General features: G+C 40.2%; 2 protein-coding genes across 2 annotated transcripts in view; both read left to right on the top strand.

Annotated features, from left to right (window-relative positions):
• The first annotated feature begins 872 nt into the window (after nucleotides 1–872).
• On the top strand, nucleotides 873–1,654 carry LOC139922062 (claudin-3-like). Its single transcript, XM_071912505.2, has one exon. The coding sequence runs from the start codon at nucleotides 1,007–1,009 to the stop codon at nucleotides 1,652–1,654; it is 648 nt and encodes a 215-aa protein (XP_071768606.1). The 5' UTR covers nucleotides 873–1,006.
• A 16,230-nt stretch (nucleotides 1,655–17,884) lies between these two features.
• Nucleotides 17,885–21,125, top strand: part of gipr (gastric inhibitory polypeptide receptor) — a 29,689-nt gene continuing 26,448 nt past the window's right edge. Inside the window, exon 1 of the mRNA XM_071912540.2 lies at nucleotides 17,885–18,105. The gene's annotated coding sequence lies outside the window, so the exon portion shown is untranslated. The remainder of the gene's footprint in view (nucleotides 18,106–21,125) is intronic.

The following is a 21,125-nucleotide window of genomic DNA, read 5'->3' as shown; positions in this document are numbered from 1 at the left end:
CATCAAACACAACGCTGTTGTCAGGTAAAAAAAAACTTGCAATGCCAATCTTTCTGATTTTCATGTTCTGACTTCAATTGAAGAATCCCATGCTACTCTATTGGTTCAGAAAATTCTACCACCCTTAGTCTTATGAAACCCTTCAACTCAAAAATGCATGGTGGTCAAGCTGAAAACAAGACTGTTTTTCTTAGCTCCTGAAAACTTGGCATTTTGGAGATGCAAGGTTTTCACCGGACAGCGATGATAAAAAAAAATGGTTTGGGGGATAGCTTGTTACTGAGGAATGCAAGCTTCTTTTATGAGACGTTTAATGAAATGCTCTTCGGAGCTGCAGAGTGGAGCCTGATCTTGTCATGAAAAGGTGATCTACGAGTTACTAAATTCCCTCAAATAACTCACAACTCTGTTATAAGTGGGTTGAGCTGAGGGCATGCCATAGAAAAGTGATATATGTACAAGATCAGATTGTGCTTATTGCCTATGTTTCATAGCAAGACATAGAAAAAAGTTCTAAGAGACATAATGTGGTTTTTTTACATAATACTTATACAATCAAAAACAATTAAAATCCCTCATTTACACTATTACTATAAGCCTTAATCCATTTCAGAGTTGTTACATTGGTTATAAGGACACATAGGTGCCCTTTCAACTGTGAAATGCCTTCTTTGTAGCCGGGGCCATTGTGAAGCCGGTCATGTAAGCTGATAGCAGAAAGCCTCGGATCCTGAGAGCGTCCAGGTCCTCCGTCCTCTTGGTGATGTCAGCTCCTTCGAGGACTCCTCCCCTCCACCTGATCTGCCTTATAAAGGATACTTGTGAAGCCGAGGCACCAGATCATCACACACTCACTGATGCAAGGGCTGAAATTAAGTTAATTGTCAGTTGGCTCTCTGGTTTGACTCTTCCCCCCCACAGATCTTCTCTTCTCTCTATCCCCTCTCAGGAGTGACACACATTCAGCAGCAGCAGCAGCAGCAGCAGCAGAAGAAGAGGTTTCAGCATGTCTATAGGCTTGGAGCTGATAGGGATCTCCCTGTGCATCTTGGGATGGATTATTGCCATTGTGGCCTGCGCCCTGCCCATGTGGAGGGTGACGGCCTTCATCGGCAGCAACATCGTGACGGCTCAGATCATCTGGGAGGGCCTGTGGATGACCTGCGTGGTCCAGAGCACCGGCCAGATGCAGTGCAAGGTGTACGACTCCATGCTGGCGCTCTCCCAGGACCTCCAGGCCGCCCGCGCCCTCACCGTCATCTCCATCCTGTTGGCCATCATGGCCGTGCTCATCGCCATCGCCGGGGCCAAGTGCACCAACTGCATCGAGGACGAGTCGTCCAAGGCCAAGGTGATGATCATCTCGGGCGTCTTCTTCATCGTGTCCGGGGTCATGCAGCTCATCCCCGTCTCCTGGTCGGCCAACACCATCATCAGGGACTTCTACAACCCGTTACTGACCGACGCTCAGAGGAGGGAGCTGGGGGCCGCGCTGTACATCGGCTGGGCGGCGGCTGCCCTCCTGATTCTGGGCGGCGGGCTCCTCTGCTGCTCCTGCCCGCCGCGTGAGAAGAGATACAACCCCTCACGAATGGCGTATTCTGCCCCGCGGTCCGCAGGTGGTCCGGGGTTCGAGAGGAAAGACTACGTATGAGCAGAAATTAAAAGGGAAAAAAAAGACGATTTTGAATCCCAAACCTGCTCTCTACACCAAAATGATGGTGTGCTGAAGAAAGGGGTCGAGGAAACTAAGACCAAGGAGACTCCGCAATGAAGGATGTGTTTGATTTCACCTTTTTTACTGTTACATATCTCTGTAACAGCCTCTACGCTTTTCAGAGACTGAAATAGCACGCAAATGTCATTTGACTGGAGCGTTCCTTTCATCGTGTTTTAAAAAAGGCGAAGAAATTATGTTTTTGGTGTTTTGGCTTTTTGTTACTGCTATTGTTCAATCAGAACAGAGTTATCTCAGTCATGTAAAGTCGACTAAATGTAATCATCAATGTACAATCATATGCTTTTGATACAATCATTGCTTTTTCATGTTTACCATGGAATATTCTTTTATGGACGTTGCCATGACTACTGTTCGTTTGTCACCTTCATAATGAGGTGCTATGTACATGTTAGGAGTATGGGAAATATTTTGTATTTCCCAGTTCACAACATAGCAAAAGGAAAATGCATACGATTCATCTTTTATTTTAGAGCCTTATTCTGGTCTATCCATTTTTCTCTGCTATTGGCAATTTGTTTTACTGTTATACCAGCAGGGTTCTGTGATGTAAATACTGTATTCAGAATATCATTAATCACCTGTAGCGGTCAAGGCAGATGACAAGTGTATTCAACACAGGCTTTAGTGCAGTGTGTGTGTGTGTGTGTGTGTGTGTGTGTGCAGGTAGACAGAGGACTTTGAATGCTTCACTGTGAGGCAGTACAGAAGCACCTGTGTTCAGCCACAACATGAATCATCTTTGTGTATCATGCAGCACTACAGGTATCTCACTAGCTTTTTTTTTAAACAAACAAATAAATAAAGATCACTGTGTTTTTTAAGATATGCGTTGTCCTGTTTCATTTCAAACTCAAACTGTCTTTTTCATTTGGTTATATTGAGGATTATGCTCCATTTCAGATTATTTCAACAGCATATTCATTACCCACTATAAGCTTTTCACAGCGATTACGTAGCACATGACTCAACAGAAAGGTGACGAAAATGATGGGATCTGTACAGGTGTCTTTGTAAGAGAAGCCTGTCATTCGATCCTCGGGGCTACGTTACCACCAACTGGCAACTTAACCACGCTCGCTCTAAACAATTAGCCACAGGATCACTTCACAGGCAGAGGTGATAAGTGTGAGTAGGGAGGAGTGGAGCCGGCCACAGTCATTCAAGGGAGGCTACAAGATTTATCCATTTTATTAACCTTTAGCAATCGTTGGAAGGTGCATGCTGTTTTTTCAGCAACGCCCTGCTGCACATTCATGCAGTTACGCAAATTCATTCCTGGGAGTTGCCCAGTCCAACCAAAACTTTTATGTTATTTTTACTTTATTTTATTGGTAGGATTTATTTTGTTTTTTTATTTTATCGGTAGGATTTATTTTGTTTTTTTTATTTTATGTATTGATTTGAATGTTGCTCTTCTCCGCCTCTGACGTCTTCTCTTAATTTAATCCCTATTTCACACTGTTCCATTGCTTCTTGGTTTTTTTTATTATTAATTTTGAGTATTCTGCTTTTATTCTGCTTTTATATATAACTCTCTCTTCTACTGTTGGCCACTGTGCAGGTTCATTGGAGGACTTAGGAGTTAAGTGCCTTGCTCAAGGGCACAGTAGTTGTTGAGGGAAGGAAAAGCGTTTCTCGTCCAACTTCCCTGCCCAGATTTTCCCAGCTTGCAGCCTTACTGGCGACTTTCTAATCACAAGCATGTCTCTTTAACCCCTCGCACCCTGAGTTTCCCCTTAAATTCCCTCTTAAGTAGCTTATCTTAAGTAGTATTTTTTCCAAACTGTACGACAATGTCACATCCATATTCTGTATCTGCTCGATCCAACGCTTCATTGAAGCTATAGCTGCTTATACTGAGTGAAATATTCAAACCCAAGATGCCACTGTTTTTATGGCTGCACCTTTACAACAAATGGAAAAAAAATGTGATGTTTGTGCATCATTTTATACACATGACCCTGTAATTAAGCAGGACATATTTGATATCTTTGGAAACCTTGGGATCTTGACTAAAATTTAAAATAAAGCTGTGTGTTTGAGCAAAGTTTGGCCATGAAACATGTGCTTGTAATGATGGGGTAGAAGTGTAACCATAGGCTACCACCGCTCTGTTTTAAATGATATCTGAATAATATTTATTTAATGATGAAACCCAACAAAACAGTACATAGCAATCCAGACTCCGACACATTTTCATCCTCCCAGCCAAAGGTTCCCTGATGGATGTGAGTTAAGCCTTCCAGTCTGAAACACATCCAGTCGCACTTTACAAAAGCAGGAAGTTGAAAAATTGATGAGCATCTTATAGTAAATATGGGAGACGGCCCTTGAGACTATATCGCCTTACCAGCCAACTGTTGTCTCTTCCTCCCATATCCATGTCGCTTCTGACAACGGCTGTCCAACTGTTTGACATCTGGTCATGATTATAGTAAATACTGATTAGATCTCAGCTAAATTCTAATAAGCATTTTGGACATTTACATTTTAGTCGTTTCACTGATGCTCCTCCTCCCCAGAGCCAATTATAACGAGGGAGTAGGAGCCAGTGCCTTGCTCAAGGACACTTTGACAGAACAAATAGGCTGAAGCTGGGATCGAGCCTGGTTTTTTGGGGGGTTTCTAAACATTAAGCCACCCTGCTGACTAATAAGAATAATGAGGAATTTCTTTCTGTTTGTACATTTAGCAAAACAATTTATTAATTTTTCACTTGATCAGCCAATTAACTGCTGTGGTCAGCTGGAGTCAGAATGCCTACTGTCATGACTAATGGCTCTAATGCTAAAACTCAGGCCTTAACTTTTGTATGATATATTGAAAGTATAAGATTTTAATGAAAGCCATATGTGACATATATCTGAGTTTAGAACTTGTGAATATATAGAGGAATCAACAACAAAAACACTTTTTGCATTATGCTCAAATGGCAATTTTACTCTTTACTTTTTGCATTTAACTGTATGCAAATAAAACAAATGTAAACAACCAATAAACTGATTCAAATTACATTTTTGGTTTTAGGTTTTTCTGTCACTGCTGCTGTGTGTGATGTTGTGTGTTCTGCCATTTAGAAAACAATAGAATCCCATGTTTTGGTTTTGGGGCTTCCTTTGAGTTTAAGTTTGGATTACAGACTGGGTCCCAAATAATGACTAACCAAAGACAAGGGCTGTATTTCAGGGTTACACCCTTTTTCATAAATGTCTAGTTAAATCTCTTTTTATTCATTTGATATATGTTTTGTATTTTTTCTGTGCCTAAATGACTGATGGTGCCTTGATCAGCTATTGTAAACAGGCCTGTAGAGGAGGTTGCATAACTAGCAGCACCAGATAACTCATGATAACATAACTCATGGACCAGAGTTTCAATACCCATGACACTGTGGAGTCAGAGAAGCCAAGCAGTTTCCACAGAGGTTCAACATTATGGCTGAGCATGAGCAGCACCTCCTGAGCAGCACTGTCTGCCATTCAGAAGGATTTTCTGTACGACCCTAAGGCAGGTTTGGAAGTTGTTAGGCTAATCATTGATTCTGACACTGGTGTGCTTCACGGTCGTTCAAACTAGCATAAACTGGAGACTAGAGCCTCGGTTTCCATGCTTCATAAAGCACAAGCTTGAGGTTGTATGTTGTTTACAGCTGTTAGTCTAACAAGAGAGTCACGTGTTGAGTAGTCAACCTCTCACTGACTCAGGTTTTGAGAATAACTGGAAGTCTTGATACCAGTCACACATGAATCAGTTAACTATGTTGAAGTTAAAAGTTTTTGTTTGGTAGAAAATAAAATCAAAGACCACAAAAGGCTTTAATATGTGAAGGGTTTCATGCCAAAATGCTACTATCTATTTTGAGAAAAAATATAATCATCTATACATATACATACATGATCCCTATCCCTACAAGAATGAAGCTGATCATGGAGCCGAAATTTTATACTTTTATAAGAAAATGTGTCAAGATAGCCAATGAAATGAGTCGTAAAGTGTAAAGTGTGACCCAAGCAGAAAGTGTCAAAGTTATAGGCAAACACATTCATAAATGGAATTACAAAAAGTACAATTTAAACAAATGCATTTTTAAAAATCATTTTACAGATACAGAATTTCAGTAATTTATTAGCTTAAAGACAGAAAAATGAAATGGAATCATTAATTGACACATTTAATGAACGTATTTAATTCTGAATTTAATTAACTAGTCTATAATAAGGCTGGCACACCAGAAGCTCCATAAATAACCTATAGTAATACTGTCAGATAATTATAGTGAGTTTTACTTTCATGTCAATAATCATTTTGTTAAAGTAGGTGTCACTTTTTCCAAATAGTGGATTTATCTCATTTTGAAATGAAACTCTTCATTTGAACTGTTCAAAGAGTCAGAAAGCTGATCATGTTCACACGCGCTGACAGGAAGTTTAGTTCATAGAGTTCAAGTAAAAAATCGTAATATTTTTAAAGCAGATAGCAGCCCAGTGAACCCAAAGTTCCTGAGGCTGTGATGAAACTGAATCTGAACCAACATCAAATACCTAAACTTGTTTGGTTTATGAAAAAAAACGACAAAAAAAACCAACCCTTTCCATGAGTTTCCCTCGTCATGCTCCGCTGGCCCTGGTCACATGACCGATACTGGGGAATGTGAAGGGCAGAGAGGTTGCTTGGTACCTGGAGTCAGACAGAGAGAGGGCCTTCCTTTATCCCCCCCCCCCCCCCTCCTGAAAACAACACAGACTCACTGTGTCCGCTCAGTGGGAACAGAAACTCACAGAGTTTTCTTACCAGCGACTGCAAGAAATCTAAATCCAAATCTAAGCCGCAGCAGACCCACGGAGGAATCGATACGACGAGCATGCTGCTGTCTGGAGCCGGAGAAAAATCTGCTGTTTAACCATGATGAGTTCTTCAGGTTGTTTCCACACGTCTGAACCCTTTTCAGATCCAGTCGGGACCCTATTCCCTACAAAAGTCTGTTGAAGAACCCCTTAAAAGGGTGTTCAGGTGAAAAAAGCAGGAAATAGTTCTTGGTAGAGCCAAACCGCTCTGCAAAAAACCCTTTTGGAACCATTTTTTTCCTACTCATTGTGTATTCTGAATATTTTCTACCCATTTCCCCCCTGAATCATAGCTGTCTCCCATGTCTTCCTCCTCTACTCGCTACACTCTGTTCTTGTCTTCAAGTAAAAAATAAAACCCCTTCTACTTCTTTCCTTAGCTCTTATTTCTCATCCTGGCACTTCTAACTGACATCATTCTAGGATAACAGGAATATTTTGCCACGTCTATTAACAGGGCATCATGGCTCAGATCCTTACACTTTTTACCATTGGTTGTTTATAATGTTGGTGATCTAGGAATTAAAGCTTCTTCCACTGACAAACAGCTTGTTTCTAAACAACAAGTAGAATACAAACAAACAACTTATTTATAATACATTCAGGCCAAAGCATTTTCTGTATACAGTATATACTTTTGGTAACACTTTGCCTTATTCCTGTGTGGTAATCTACATATTAACCTATGGAAAAGTGTTTAAATGTATTTGTTTGTTCTTACATTGGACCGGTGTTAAAACACTTGCACACTCTTTTATGTAAGTACTTATTTTAGTAATTACATGGTGTTGTTATACCGCTTTGAATATATTATGTGTTAGGGAGATTGTCATTAAGTATTTACATGATATTTTTGTGTAGTATATAGTGTGTAAGTATTACAGTGCAACAGCGTTAATACATAGCTTAATATACTGGAAAAGTGCCATTGTAAAGTATTACTATACTTTTTATTTTATTTTACTCTCTTTTTCAAGAGAAGCTTGGCCAAGAAAGTCTCATCATGGCTCAATTCAATTCAATTCAACACAACTTTATTTCACATGGGGCAATTTAAAGGATGCAATAAAAGGTACAAACAAACAACAACAAGACATAGAATCCACATATCACATAACAGAAAGAGACAAGACAGGACATATTACCAGATAAACAGCTTGCATATTTGTGCTGTTGGTGCAGAGTGCAGACAGAGATCAGCAGTCAAATACGTATTAAATTAGTTTACTGTCCAGTGTTGGAAACCTCACAGTTCTTATTTAAAATGTTAACTGCTTCTTGTACAAAGGTATTTTTCCTTTGAGTTGTCTTAAAGGTTGAAGACAAACAACATACAACGTAAATAAGCAACAGGTGTGTGTAATCTCAAAATGTACTACACGAATGGTCAAGAGTCAGAAGTCCAGGATCAAGCAGCTGAACAGGATCAAGGTGTGAATCTGTGATACGATCATAAATAATTCAGTGGTCTTGTCTTTACCAAAATCTTAAGGGAGTGCTGCTGTGCAGATAAGACAGATTACTCGCTTTGAGCCACAGCGTTACTCACTTGGGTCAGGGTGTACTGGAGAAATCACTGTGTGTGTGTGTGTGTGTGTGTGTGTGTTTGGTAGGAACGGTGGGGAGCGTTCAGACCATTAGCTCATAGGTGCGGCACATTGAGCCGGTGCACCTGCTGATAAACTCCTCAGTTGGTTGAAAGAGTGAATCCCTCCCATACATTCCAGCAGAGTTTGCTCACTTTCATCACCTTCCAACACAGCCAGCGCGGTTTTTGTGGTTGAAATAATCCAAACAAACGGTGAAGGGTAGTCTGGGGTGACGGTAGCCTAATGAGAGCAGAGGGTGCGGGTATGACCAGAAGGTTTGCCGGTTCAAATCCCAAGATGAGTAACACTCTCCCTTAACAAACTACTGTCCAAGTAGACTTGAGCAAGGTGTTTGATCTGTGTATTCAGTGTTGTACTGAAAGAGAAGCATAATGCAACCATCAGCTAAGCCAAATGGAAAAGATGCAAGTCAATTAATCCAAATACACCGTCTCAGTCTGATTTGTGTGTCTAAAAGATGCTGTTTAAAGGGTAAAAGCTGTGATAAGACACATTTTTTATTTCTCCATAAAACTGTGTACAAGTCATTTTTAAAATGGTGTCAAATGGGCAAAATAACTCAATGCATTTCAATCAGTTTCAACAAAAGAGAATAATGCAGTGAAGAACATTTTTGTCAAAATATTGCACTTCTGGCGCCCTCAAGTGGACTTTCTGGGATACTTCAATTACAGCTTTCATAGTGGAGTAATGCCTTTTTTTTTTTTAAACCCAGGCTACACAGATAAACTTGTACATGGTAATCCTACATGATGAGAAATGTGTCTTCTTTATTTTTTGTCCTGAATAAGAGGAATTTTCTGCTTCCTTCAGTGTCCTGCATTCACACTTCCAGCTCTTAACCAGACTTTTGTGGTGGTAAAAAAACCCCATCTCTCCAGTAGTTCACCATCAGTGACCGGTCCAAGTGTGTGTGTGATTGTATATATATACTGTATATATATATAAAACAACCCATCCAACTCTGTAATTTCTGCCCTACATGTAATACCATGGAATACCAGATGCTGTTTTTTTGTATTATTCATTTTCTAACCATCAGGTGGCACTGCTGCCTCTTGAGATAAGCCCATAAACAGCAGTGGTGATAAACGTATGCGCTAAATCAAAGCTCAGTTTGTTAGTAGACAAGATGTAAAAATAAGAATATTGTCTTCAGAATAAGAATATTGCAATGATATTACATACAATACTTACTGAAAGTGCTGAAGCAGATTATATTTGCTGATGTTCCGCCTGCCAGAAGTTTACATTCACATTAAGGAGTCAGTAATGCACAGCATCAGATCACACCACTAATACGAATCACATGCAGTGGGACTTGAACCTTGATGTGTGTGTGTGTGTGTGTGTGTGTGTGTGTGTGTGTGTGTCTGTGTGTGTGTGTGTGTGTGTGTTCAAGAAAACTGGTGTGTAATTTTGCTGAATAAGCATAGTCATTTGCTCCTTAAGAACTGTGTATTTTGATTGCAAAGTTCAGCTATTTAGCTTATTTAACTAATCATATGCCATCCCACCCACCCCACCCACCCACCCCAAAATATGCCCATGCACTTGCCCCAGGCCTTCACTGGTACATAGTCAAATATGGTCAAAAATCTGACTTTAGTCCATGGGGTAAATTTCAAGCCTCATTCCCTGGGATTTGTGTCAGATTACACAGTAAAATACAGTATACAGTACTGTGTGCCACAGCACAGTGGATGAAACTCTCTTTGTTCCTTTGTTATTGCACACAAATCTTACAGTTCTTGGGTATGTGGACTCATGCAATCGTAAATGGCTTAAGAATGCAAACATACTCGCTGCAGACTACAGCTAGATCTTTGTAGCAACTGATTGTGTAAAACATTGCCAAAGGGCAATCACCAATACAATCGCTAATAAGCCTCATAAGCCTCCGTGCTAATAATCAGACAGTAAGACGATAACTGTTCTAACTGTATCAACAAACATTTAAATAGCTTTGCAATGGGTTTCAGAGAGAAAGTGCTGTGAACACTAGAGGAAAGCAGGTCCTGTGTTGATGTAACTGCTTCATCTTGAGACCAAATTTGCTTCTCTAAAAGCATGGTGTATTGTTTCATTACTGTTTCCAGAACAGCAAACGTGTGTGAAGAATATGATTCATTCAAACTTTTACCTGGCACTAATGGAGTCTCCACATACCTCTTAGCTGAGTGAACAGCTGGACAAAATGCGACTGATTTAAGATTGGTGATGTCGGCAGATAGTTAACAGGAATAAGTTGTGTGATCATTCTCACATGCAGGCACAAACACTTCGATAACACTGGCTAATATGTTTCTGCTCACAAACTGATGCAGGCAGCAGCTACATCGTCTCAACTTTCATTTTGGCTCTATCTTTATTCAGGTTTTCAGTCTGTATCATATGACTATGTTCCAGCTCACTGGTACATAGTCATGGTCAATATGGTCTATAATGACTTCACACTGTGGGCTAAATTTCAATCCATTAATCACTGGGATCTGTGTTACAGTATGAGCAACAACTAGTGGTAAAAATTTGACATGACATATGTTATTTGGTGGATGCTTTTACCCTAAGTGCTTCAGAATACCATGAGCACATATATTTTTAGCATTTTAGCAATAACCTGCTCTTTATCTCTACAGTCTGAAACACTATAACCTGCTTTCTCGATTCTGCATCACTGGTTTGGTATATTATCCCTTTAGATCGTTGTAATTTTTTTGATCAGCTATGTGTAAATTTTTCATCAGATGAAAATGTCCTCCCACCTTTTATGTTCTTCCTTTTAATGTTTAATTTTCTCTTAGGTATATATATATATAATAGTACTATATTTCATCTCCATTGCTTTGGCTTCACATTTACCCCAACCAAACTCTGATTGCAGCGATAATGAAAATGACAGATATGAGACTAATGGAGGAGCATAAAAGCCTCTTCATGTGCTCCTCTCTTTTCCTTTCTCATCTCTCTGCCGCCGTGAGATGGATCCAGATTGGTAATGTGTAATGTGGTGTGTGCGTGTGTGTGTGTGTGTGTGTGTGTGTGTGTGCGTGCGCGTGTGTGTGCACGTGTTTCTGCCATTTCTCCAGGTCTATCAAATGAAGACAGAACACATTAACAACAACTTGAAGAAAGAAAAGTGTATCTCTCTCTCTCTCTGCCCCCCCCCCCCCTCTCTCCCTCTCTCCCTCTCTTTCTATCTCCGTGTTGAATACTGGTAGTGGAATGCAGTGAAACTCAAAGTTATACAGGCCTATTAGGATTGTAATGGAAAGGTATTTATACTTTAACAACTTAAGACATTTTGAGACAACTGATTGCTTTTACCCAAAAGGCCGTTCAGGCCATCAGCTAATAGAAGGCATTTTAGCTATTTCCATTATTTACCGCCACACAAGATCTTATCTAACCAGCCCTTGTGCAATTTAGAGTGAATCCTGATGAAGAAGAACTGGAGGAGCTGAAAGAGAGCGGGTATGTCAAGCAGGCTTCTCCCATCACAGACGTTTCTTTGACTTGAAACCTACGAGACGATCAACAGTAAATTCTTTCATCCCAGACTACACTAAACCTACACCACCCTCACACTGCAGCTTCACTCAGGTTAACGCTCTCGCTCATAACATCACCAGACTCTGCCGTGTTGAAAGCCGCCTTGTTGGGGGATTTACAAAACCGTACCTAGCCTGCTTTCTGTAAGATGGCGATTTTGTTTGCATTTGCGTTTATTTACGAGTGTTTGGCTGCATGTATCTGCGCTGTGAACCAATCAGAGACAGGAGGAATGTAAACCTTGTTCCATCACGCTACATAACAGACATGAAACTCCCAAACTCTGACGGTATCCCTGATGAGAACTGCTGTGCATTTAAAGACAGTCTATTAAGTCAGTTACAACACAACACAACAAACGCAAACACACAAAAACAAGAGATGTAGGCCCTCGCACACACACTCACACACAAAAAACACACCTGCAGATGAACACACACACGACACACTGGAGAGATCTTTTACTATCTGTGTATCGACCTCCATGGGTGAGAGATTTATGTTTGTTTGACTCTCGCTGGGGCTTAAATGAACCGTAAAACTGCAGCCCTGATGGGAACCACAGCACATTTTCTCGTTGAAAGACCATCTCTTCTTTTAGAACAATCCTGGAGTATTTATCATTCATTTTATTTTTGTTGCTGTTTTTAAACAGAGTGTCCTAAACGAGTTGCAGCACTTGTCCAAGTCAAATTTCTGTACTTGCCTCTGATGTGTTTTCTGAACTTTGTCCTCAGAGGTGGGGACTCAAGTCACAGTTTTAATTGCTTGAGACTTGACTTGATGCATGAAGAGAAGACTTGAGATTTGACTTGACTTGTGTTCTGGTGACTTGGGACTTGACTTTGACTTGTACTTTGACGACTTGAAAAGGTTTCTAAAGTCTCAACAAAAGATCTTGTGTTTGTGTAAATAATTGAAAGTGTTGAGATTTGTTCCAGCAGACGACTGAATTTTTCTGTTGAAACTGTTGAAAGTTGAAACTGATTACAGAAATCAAACTCATGATGCTCTTACCAAGTTTTTATCATATTAAAACCATATTGCATTGAAAAGTCCTAGATATTTAGTTTTATTTAAGATATTAAATGGATACTGGACTCTTGATTTGTTCTGACTTGACTTGCTGTTCTACATTTAGACTTGAGACTTGACTTGACTTGAGTTTTCACTCACATGGACTTTCATTTGACCTGTGAAGTTCCTCACAGATAAGAGGATCAAAGCATTATTTCTGACAGTCTTCCACTCACTTTTCCTGGTCTGCATTTGCGTATCATTTTCATTTGGTGCAGTAACAAGATCTTAAGTCTTATGACTCCCATGATGCTTCAGATCCAGTGAAACCCTGATGAAAAGAAGAAACATTATTAGGGGTCATGCATGGAAAAAATAAATACAGAAAACGCAGAAAAAAATATTCAATTATAGGCAAAATACACAGTTATCCCATATTGTATCCCATAGTTATATTCATATACACACCTATATACTCATACCCATAAACATACATACATACACAATAACATGTATGTACATATCATCAAAAATAATTTTCATAGAGCAAGGAGAGGAGGAAGAGCAGGATGTGATATAATATTGATAAAATATTCAGAGCACTGAAATATACTGAAATTAAATATAACTGCAGCACAGGCCCTCCGTCTGTTTTTGGCACAGTACATGTTCCCCTATAGGGATTACATGAGGATTAGTCAACATACATGCAGACTGCACCTGTGTAGCTGTGAGCTGAGGCAGCAACTGAAATGTTCAAACATCTGAGTCTTGTCTTTCCACTGCAGCTGTCTCATCCTGTTGCTGCAGGTTCAGCCTCTTTTCTACCTTCCCCACCTGTAATCCTCTTGTTTTTTTTAATTAGCTACGCCTCCGTATCTCTCCCATTGCTTGCAAACCAACCGCTCCTGTCTCGCTTCACTTCACCTTGACTTGCTCTATCTCTCCCACTCCCTCTTCCCCACCCTGTCTTATTAAGTATTTGTTATACCTCTACTCTGGGAAGGTTTGCTTATCAGCTCTTTGCTTCACACTCACATAGTAACAGACATCTTCCATTGTCAGTCAGTTAGCAGCTCTACTGGAGCAGTTGGGGGTTAAGTGCCTTGCTTAAAGGAATAGTTCACCCAAAAATGAAAATTCAGTCATTATCTACTCACCCCCATGCCAGTTGAAACTCTCCCTCGCCCTCTCCAAAACAACTGAAGTCAATGGGGACCGGTTCTTTAGAGTTCCAAAAATAACAAAAAATAACCATAAAATTACTCCATACAGCTCGTACAGCATAATCCAAGTCTTCTGACGCCATACGATCGTTCTGTGAGTGAAAAAACAAAACAAAATTTGATCCACTATTTAATGAAAATCAAGTATTTTGCTTCTGCATTACCAAACCTTGTGAGGCCACTGTGGCTACGCAAGTTTTGTGTGTGCGACCTCCATCTCGTGAGGTTTGGTAATGTGGAAGCTAAATACAATGAATGAAGACTCGATTTTCATTAAATAATGGATAAAATTTAGTTTTTTTCCACTCACAGAGCAAAGCAAACATGCCAATGCACAAAAACAAGAAATAATGTATCAATGACATAACAGAAATAAGAGAGAATATGAGAATGGCTTCCCTCTGTCTTTCCATTACAGTACATACACACTCAGCACACACACACACACAATAATGGATCTCTATTATCTATTTTTAACTTAGACTAACAAACAATAAGGTTGCTAAATCTGTGAAAATGTTCACATGGTGTTATCTTCCATGTTAGTTTCCAAACCTAGACAAATCAGGAGTAGAGATGGACTAGCATATGGATTTGTACATGCATAATAATATAAATAATAAATCATTTCACACCTTTTCATTTGTCACAGTTTCATTCATTTTCGGATCATATTTCTGTATTAGCTGGTGGCCAACTAATTTACACCTTATTTTTTCAAGCTCATTCGGGGATAAAAAAACTGATTTGTGGAAGGAGGGGCAGGATCGTGGGATTGATTTTGAGGCCCTGGAGTATTTTTCATGTGTATTGTTGGGGGTTGAAGACAGGCAGCGCATGTGTTTGCATGCAGGGAGACCCGGTGTGATGTTAGTAGGGGAGTGTGGGCGCTAACCATCAATCATCGTGTTTAGAATGGGAAGCGCCCTGTGTTCCTCTCTAATGAGGATTGATAGCCTCCAGTTGCGTATGAGTGATGCCTAATGACACCAAAACCCTCCAACATTCATCATTTCCATAAGCAAAGGAGGAAAACACCCTAAAAGCAACACTGGGTTAGTGGTGGGATTTGCATACTGCCCTGAGGGGAGGGTCTACACACACACAAACACACACACACACACACACAAACAGATGTATGCACATACACATGCACACACACACACAAACTCTTCTACTCTTTCCATATCTCGCTCTCACTCATTCCTCTCATTTATTTTAATCAGCAGGAGAGCGGAAGAACATGCAGATGATATCCATCACTTAACAGACCCCCCCTCCCCGCTAAAAAACCCCCCAAAACAACCTCTACTCTTTAGAAAAAACACAATGTAACATGATGCAGAAAAAAAAAATCACAGAGTGAGTGAGATAAGCGTAGCAAAGGCTTGTTGAGTGACAGGACAGTTCAATCTCTGAGGTGTTGCAAGATGAATGTGGTGATGAGAGCGTGCCGAAGAACACCAAATCACACTGCACACATACAGTCATACACTCAAAGACATCAATGCACACACACACACACACACACACACACACACACACACCAGTTCTCTATCATCTATGGTCAGCAACCAAAGCAACATGGTGCTAGCATGAGGGACAGAAGAATGACTGAGAAGTTATGTAAAAGGAGCTGGTCATGTAACTCACAGCACCTTGTTTGTGCTGATGAAATGTTTTGACAAGAAAAGGGTGTGTGATCGATTTATTTACACTGACAGAAGTCGGAGGGAGTGTGTGTCAGTGTGTTTGCTGTAGCACTCTGGTGTGAAGATGGACTTGCAGAATAGTCTTGACTAGTTTGGGTCATGAGAAGCCCTTAACATCACACAACCACATCGTCCTAATGCTGCATTCACACTGGGGTGGTACACACCAAACCGGTTCTCATTCACTTTTAATGGCGCACCATGCACTACTGTTCATGTTCCATCTGTTTGAACTCTGTACCACAGACTGTAGCGCTGCTAAGACGTGATGCATCGTTCTCGCAGTGAATCTTGGGGCTTCACACTTGTTCTTTGTCCATTTGATGCAACTTCAGTTGGCAAGTAAGCTTCCGCAATGTATATCCATCCTCCATCTTTGCGGTCTTTTGTTTTGGAATCATGCTTACGCCGTTAGATATTATGTAAAATGCATCATGGAGGACACAAGAATGCACAAGAACGCATATTGACAAAGAGCCAATCTTGGCTCTGCAGGCTTGGTCCAAGATCAAAAAACGACTTCCTGATTTTGAACCATCATCATCTAATTGAGACAATAACAAGTAAAATCCTAAATAGGATCAAATCTATAAATTAGAGTACTGCAGCACTCCCCTGTTCTGTCCCCAGCTTTACATCAAGGAGAGTGAAAGTTTTGTGGTTTACATTTTTCAATCAGTATGATTTATTCAGCTTCGAACATCTCTTTTGTTTGGCCCAACGGAGTAACCCATCACTCAGTCACACCCTGCCCAAGTATGTGTGTGTGTGTGTGTGTGTGTGTGTGTGTGTGTGTGTGTGTGTGTGTGTGTGTGTGTGCGTGTGTGTGTGTGTGCCTCTCTCCATGCAAGGGTATGAATTTGCATGTGTGTGCACATGCATGAGGGCGAGTGTGTGTGGGCAGGAGAGGCTGTGTGATCGGTAAATATGGTCTTTTGTGAGGCCCAGTCATGTTATTCTATACAGTCAAACACTGTAACATGAGGTTTCTATTGAACGAATGTTCCTGGCACGCAAAGGAACGATCAGTGTGGCATGGACGCACCTGTAGACAGATGTTACGCAACTAGGAGAAAGGCGACAATGATGCTCTTATGTTGTTTTAATATCCAGACAATTTTCTTATTTTCCCTGCCCATATTTTCCCCAGATGGTCCAGGTCCTCACGTCATAGGCTTTGATATTAATTATTTTGGGTCTTCCCACTGTTACATGAAAATTTATTAGAATACTTTTGCCTTTAAGAGACGTAAAATTCATTCAGTACTATTAATGAATCTTTTAAGTTGAACCAAGTTTGACAGGCATGCCTTTTTAATGGCTTTCTGGCTGTTTTGAATAGCTTTTATTATTTATGCTTGTTTATGCTGATTTTATGCTTATTTTATGGTCTTAGAGAGGATTTTGTTTTCCTTGTTTCGTCAAATCAACAATCAGACAAAACCAGCCTTAGACCAGCAAGTATTTGAATATTGTAACAAGTTGGATATAATAATTTAAAGATTACACATATTCCCCCTTCAAAGTAATCTGCCACACTGTAAGGCTCTGTAAACATCAGTTGCAACTTTACAATAAGATTTACAAATTAACCATTTACTAAAGATGAAAAAATATCACTTAAAGGAATAAAATATATATATATATTTTATAAAGATTAATTGATTTATTCATGTGTTAATAATCAATGATGATATACATGATTTAATTTACTATTAATTGGTGAACAATGCAGGCAATTAACTAATCAACAATTAGTTGTTACTTAACCCTTTACTAATAATTCATAAATAGACGAATAGAATGAATGATTCACCATTTATTGATTATTATTATTAAGTGTAATTGCTGTAATTAACTCATTGCTGTAATTAACTATTTAAGTGGAAATTCTCGCTTTTCCAGTGCTTTTGGAAAACTGGGAATACTATTAATACTTTTGTTTTTTGGGGCAAAATGAGCAGCTGTTTTTAGTGAAGGGAGCCAAAACATCCTGCTTTCCAAGGACCGATAAATACCCATCAATATTAATAATACACCGTCTTTCATGTGACCGACTGATGAACTGTGTGCCGACGAGGGGAGAGAGGGGGAGAGAGAGAGAGAGAGAGAGAGAGAGAGAGAGAGAGAGAGAGAGAGAGAGAGAGAGAGACGCGGTCTGAGTCCATCAGCAGAGAATGGAAGTCTCTCTGTCCGCTTCACGGTGTTTGACTGTGAGTTCTATCGTCTTTCTACTCTAATCAATCGTTTTACAGTGTTATACTCTCAGGTGATCAGATTGCAGTTTTCAGTGTGGACAGTCTTCACTCCGGACAACATTTTGGACACGCGGACTACATTTTTTCATTTTCGCAGCGGCAATTTAGTTGCCGACTTTTTGGTGGCAACATGAATCTCCCAAAGGTGAGGTCCGATTCTCTTCCATTACGTGTAGACCAATGTATTTTTAAAATTTTCCATTTAAAATGCAGATTCCATCTAAGATTAATTAGTGATTTCCTATTCAGATTTTGTGGTCACAGTGAATCTATTGCAGCGCTTGGTATGCTGCTCTAAATGATGATTGGGATTTGTTCATTATATTTGCTTGTTACACCATGACGGTTTGGCTTGCGGTCGGTGTTGATTATGTAAGCATGCAGGCAGGGTGAATGGAAGGGAATAAAAGAAAAAAAAAGAGAAAACAATAAACAAAGAAAAACACAAACAAACATAAACAAACAAGACCTCTCCATGTTGAAATTTAGCCTATAATGACCTCACAACTTCACAACTCTAACAAGAAACATATACCAGCCCATAAAAGATGTGAAGGCTCATGGTCCATCTGAGGAATATGACAGTGAAACCCAGTGCAGAAGCAGAGGTGCAGCTGCAACAGAGGGGAGAGGGTGTGTCACTGTTACACTGAACAAGATCAAGATGATGTATTTTAGATCAAATCCCCAGACAGGAGTCCCTCTAAAGTGTTTTTGGCAGTATGGTGTAGTCAGTAAAGAGACCGGAGGAGGGGCAAGTAAAAAGAAAACAAGTAAACATGGCAAATGATGCAGGCACACCTTGGGGCCAATCAATAACAAGATGCATCGTCCCTCCAAGTTTCATCAAAATCGGACCGGTGGAATCTGAGATTAACAAGTTTTAGTTAACATTTTTTACCTTTAATTATAGTGCCCCCATTAGGCCTATCAGTGTAATTTGTAAGGAAAGCTGAATTTGTGTAACTAGTTTCATGTCACTCAGACTTAACAGTGTCAGAGTTAAGGCCTGTCAAAGTTTGAGATTTTGACCTTTAGTTGTAGTGCTCCCATCAGGCCGATATCATCAGTATAAATAATTTTTAAACGCCAGAACACAGGGCCACAATGCATCATCTCTCCAAGTTTTATTACATTTCATCACATGGGGGGCAGATGCCATCTAATCCAATTCAAGCATTCATGCAGACAAACCTTGAGGTTTTACTGCAGCCAGGGTGAGTTGAGTTCAGATCTGGACCAGAAAGAGTGAATTAGAGTTAATTACTGTATATTTACTGTAAACAGAGTCCAGCCTCATATGGGAAAGGTCAGTTGGAGTCCCAGTACAACAGGAGAGAGATTGTATGAAGAGAAAACGCCAAATTTGGCAGTTAATGCTGCCTTGCTTATCGGCAAACATACACACCTCATAAATAATGACTTCAGACCTTTTCCACTCTTCGAGCATCCGATCCTCGAAGCAGCGCTTACTTTAACAAAACAAAAACTTTTACAATTGAATTGAAGCCCTTTAAGTATTTACTGTTAAAAGAAGCCACTGATGATTCAAGGATGTCAGTCATACTGCTCAGTCCAGCTGCTGGCTCCAAAAAAATCATTTCAGGAGAATATTAGACGTCTAACCCAATAGCCTATTATTATATTCATTATTATATTGGCCTTTAGATAATTAGATATTTGCTTAACAGGCACTGTGATGTGTCCGGATGATTTGAATGGTCACCTGTATTGTTTGTGGGGAGTTAACACCAGGGACGAGACAGATGTTGGTGAATTTTGACCATGGCTGGTAAGTTTGCCTACTCCACCAGCCTCTAAAAGAGTAAAAGAGTGAAAGTTGCTGATGGATTTTGGCCCGTGGATGAAAATGTCCCGCCTGTTTCCCTGGCACCCTGATGTGGCAGCTTTGTAAGCAGATTTCATGTGGCAAGTCATTTATCATCTCCCTGACGTCTGTTTATAAAAAGCATCTCTTCTAGGCTTTAATGTAGCAGAAAATGTTTTAGTATGTTTTAGTTTATGGTGCATTAACGATACAGTGTGGAAAGCAGCTGCTGTTCAAGTCAGCTAAGTTCGGTCCAAACTTTATTGTCTTGCAGACAGAGTTTGTGGACGTGTAACTCATGCAAAGAAAGAAAGAAAGAAAGAAAGAAAGGAAGAAAGAAAGAAAGAAAAAAAGAAAGACATTCCATATGATTACAAAACAGCTGTGTCACAACGTTAATACAAAGTGGGTACTGATTAGAAATGGGTGGGTGATAATTGCCAAGCTATTCTAGTGGTGTGAATTATTACATACCACTTTGCAGTGTGGTGAAACACAGGCATGCCTTAAGTATCTGGGGAAGCTGGTTACCACACACACACACACACACACACACACACACACACACACACACACACACACACACCCTCTGAATGCACTGACATGGCCTGCCAGCTGCTGAAGCTGCACTGTTACATAAAGTGAGAACTTTCCCTGTCGGCTGCATGCAGCGTTATCAAGGATAATTGGCCAGGCGTTTCCTATGCGTGCCTGTGTGTGTGCGTGCTTGTGTGTGTGTGTGTGTGTGTGTGTGTGCACAGCTGTGTCATGTGTCTGTCACTGAGGTGAACCAGCTGTCAGTGTGCAGAAAAGCAGGGTGACATGAGACTAAACAGAGTCAACAGTCAGGCTAAAACACTTTCTGTCCATACTGTTCTGTGTGTGTGTGTGTGTGTGTGTGTGTGTGTGTGTGTGTGTGTGCGTGCGTCTGCATACATGTGTAGCACTGTAAAACACTGGCACCATGACATCTACGAAATAATTCAAAATCCTTAACAGAAGATTAAATGTACCTTAACTAACTTAACAAAACCTTCACTCAGAAAAGCAGACGCTGCAAACACACTGCATGCCACGCTGCCTGAATACACACTGACTTTATGTTTAATGTATATTTGTAGAGCGGTATGTGTAGTCTGCTGTCTAATGCAGGTCTTGGACTGTCTCTTTGCACTGCATGTGAGGTCCTGTTGTACTTGAACCATGTGTCAGTATCCATGTTTCTGTGTAAGTTGGTGATCTCTGCACCATTGCTACCAAGACAAATCCCTGTATATTTATTATACTTGGCAAATAAAGTGATCCTGATTCTCATTCTGACATCTAACTGGTTAAAT

This window comes from Centroberyx gerrardi, chromosome 6 (genome assembly GCF_048128805.1).
Source record: "Centroberyx gerrardi isolate f3 chromosome 6, fCenGer3.hap1.cur.20231027, whole genome shotgun sequence".
Lineage (NCBI taxonomy): Eukaryota > Metazoa > Chordata > Actinopteri > Beryciformes > Berycidae > Centroberyx > Centroberyx gerrardi.
The sequence above is the reverse complement of the archived record's forward strand: the minus strand, read 5'-3'. Positions and strand labels throughout refer to the sequence as shown.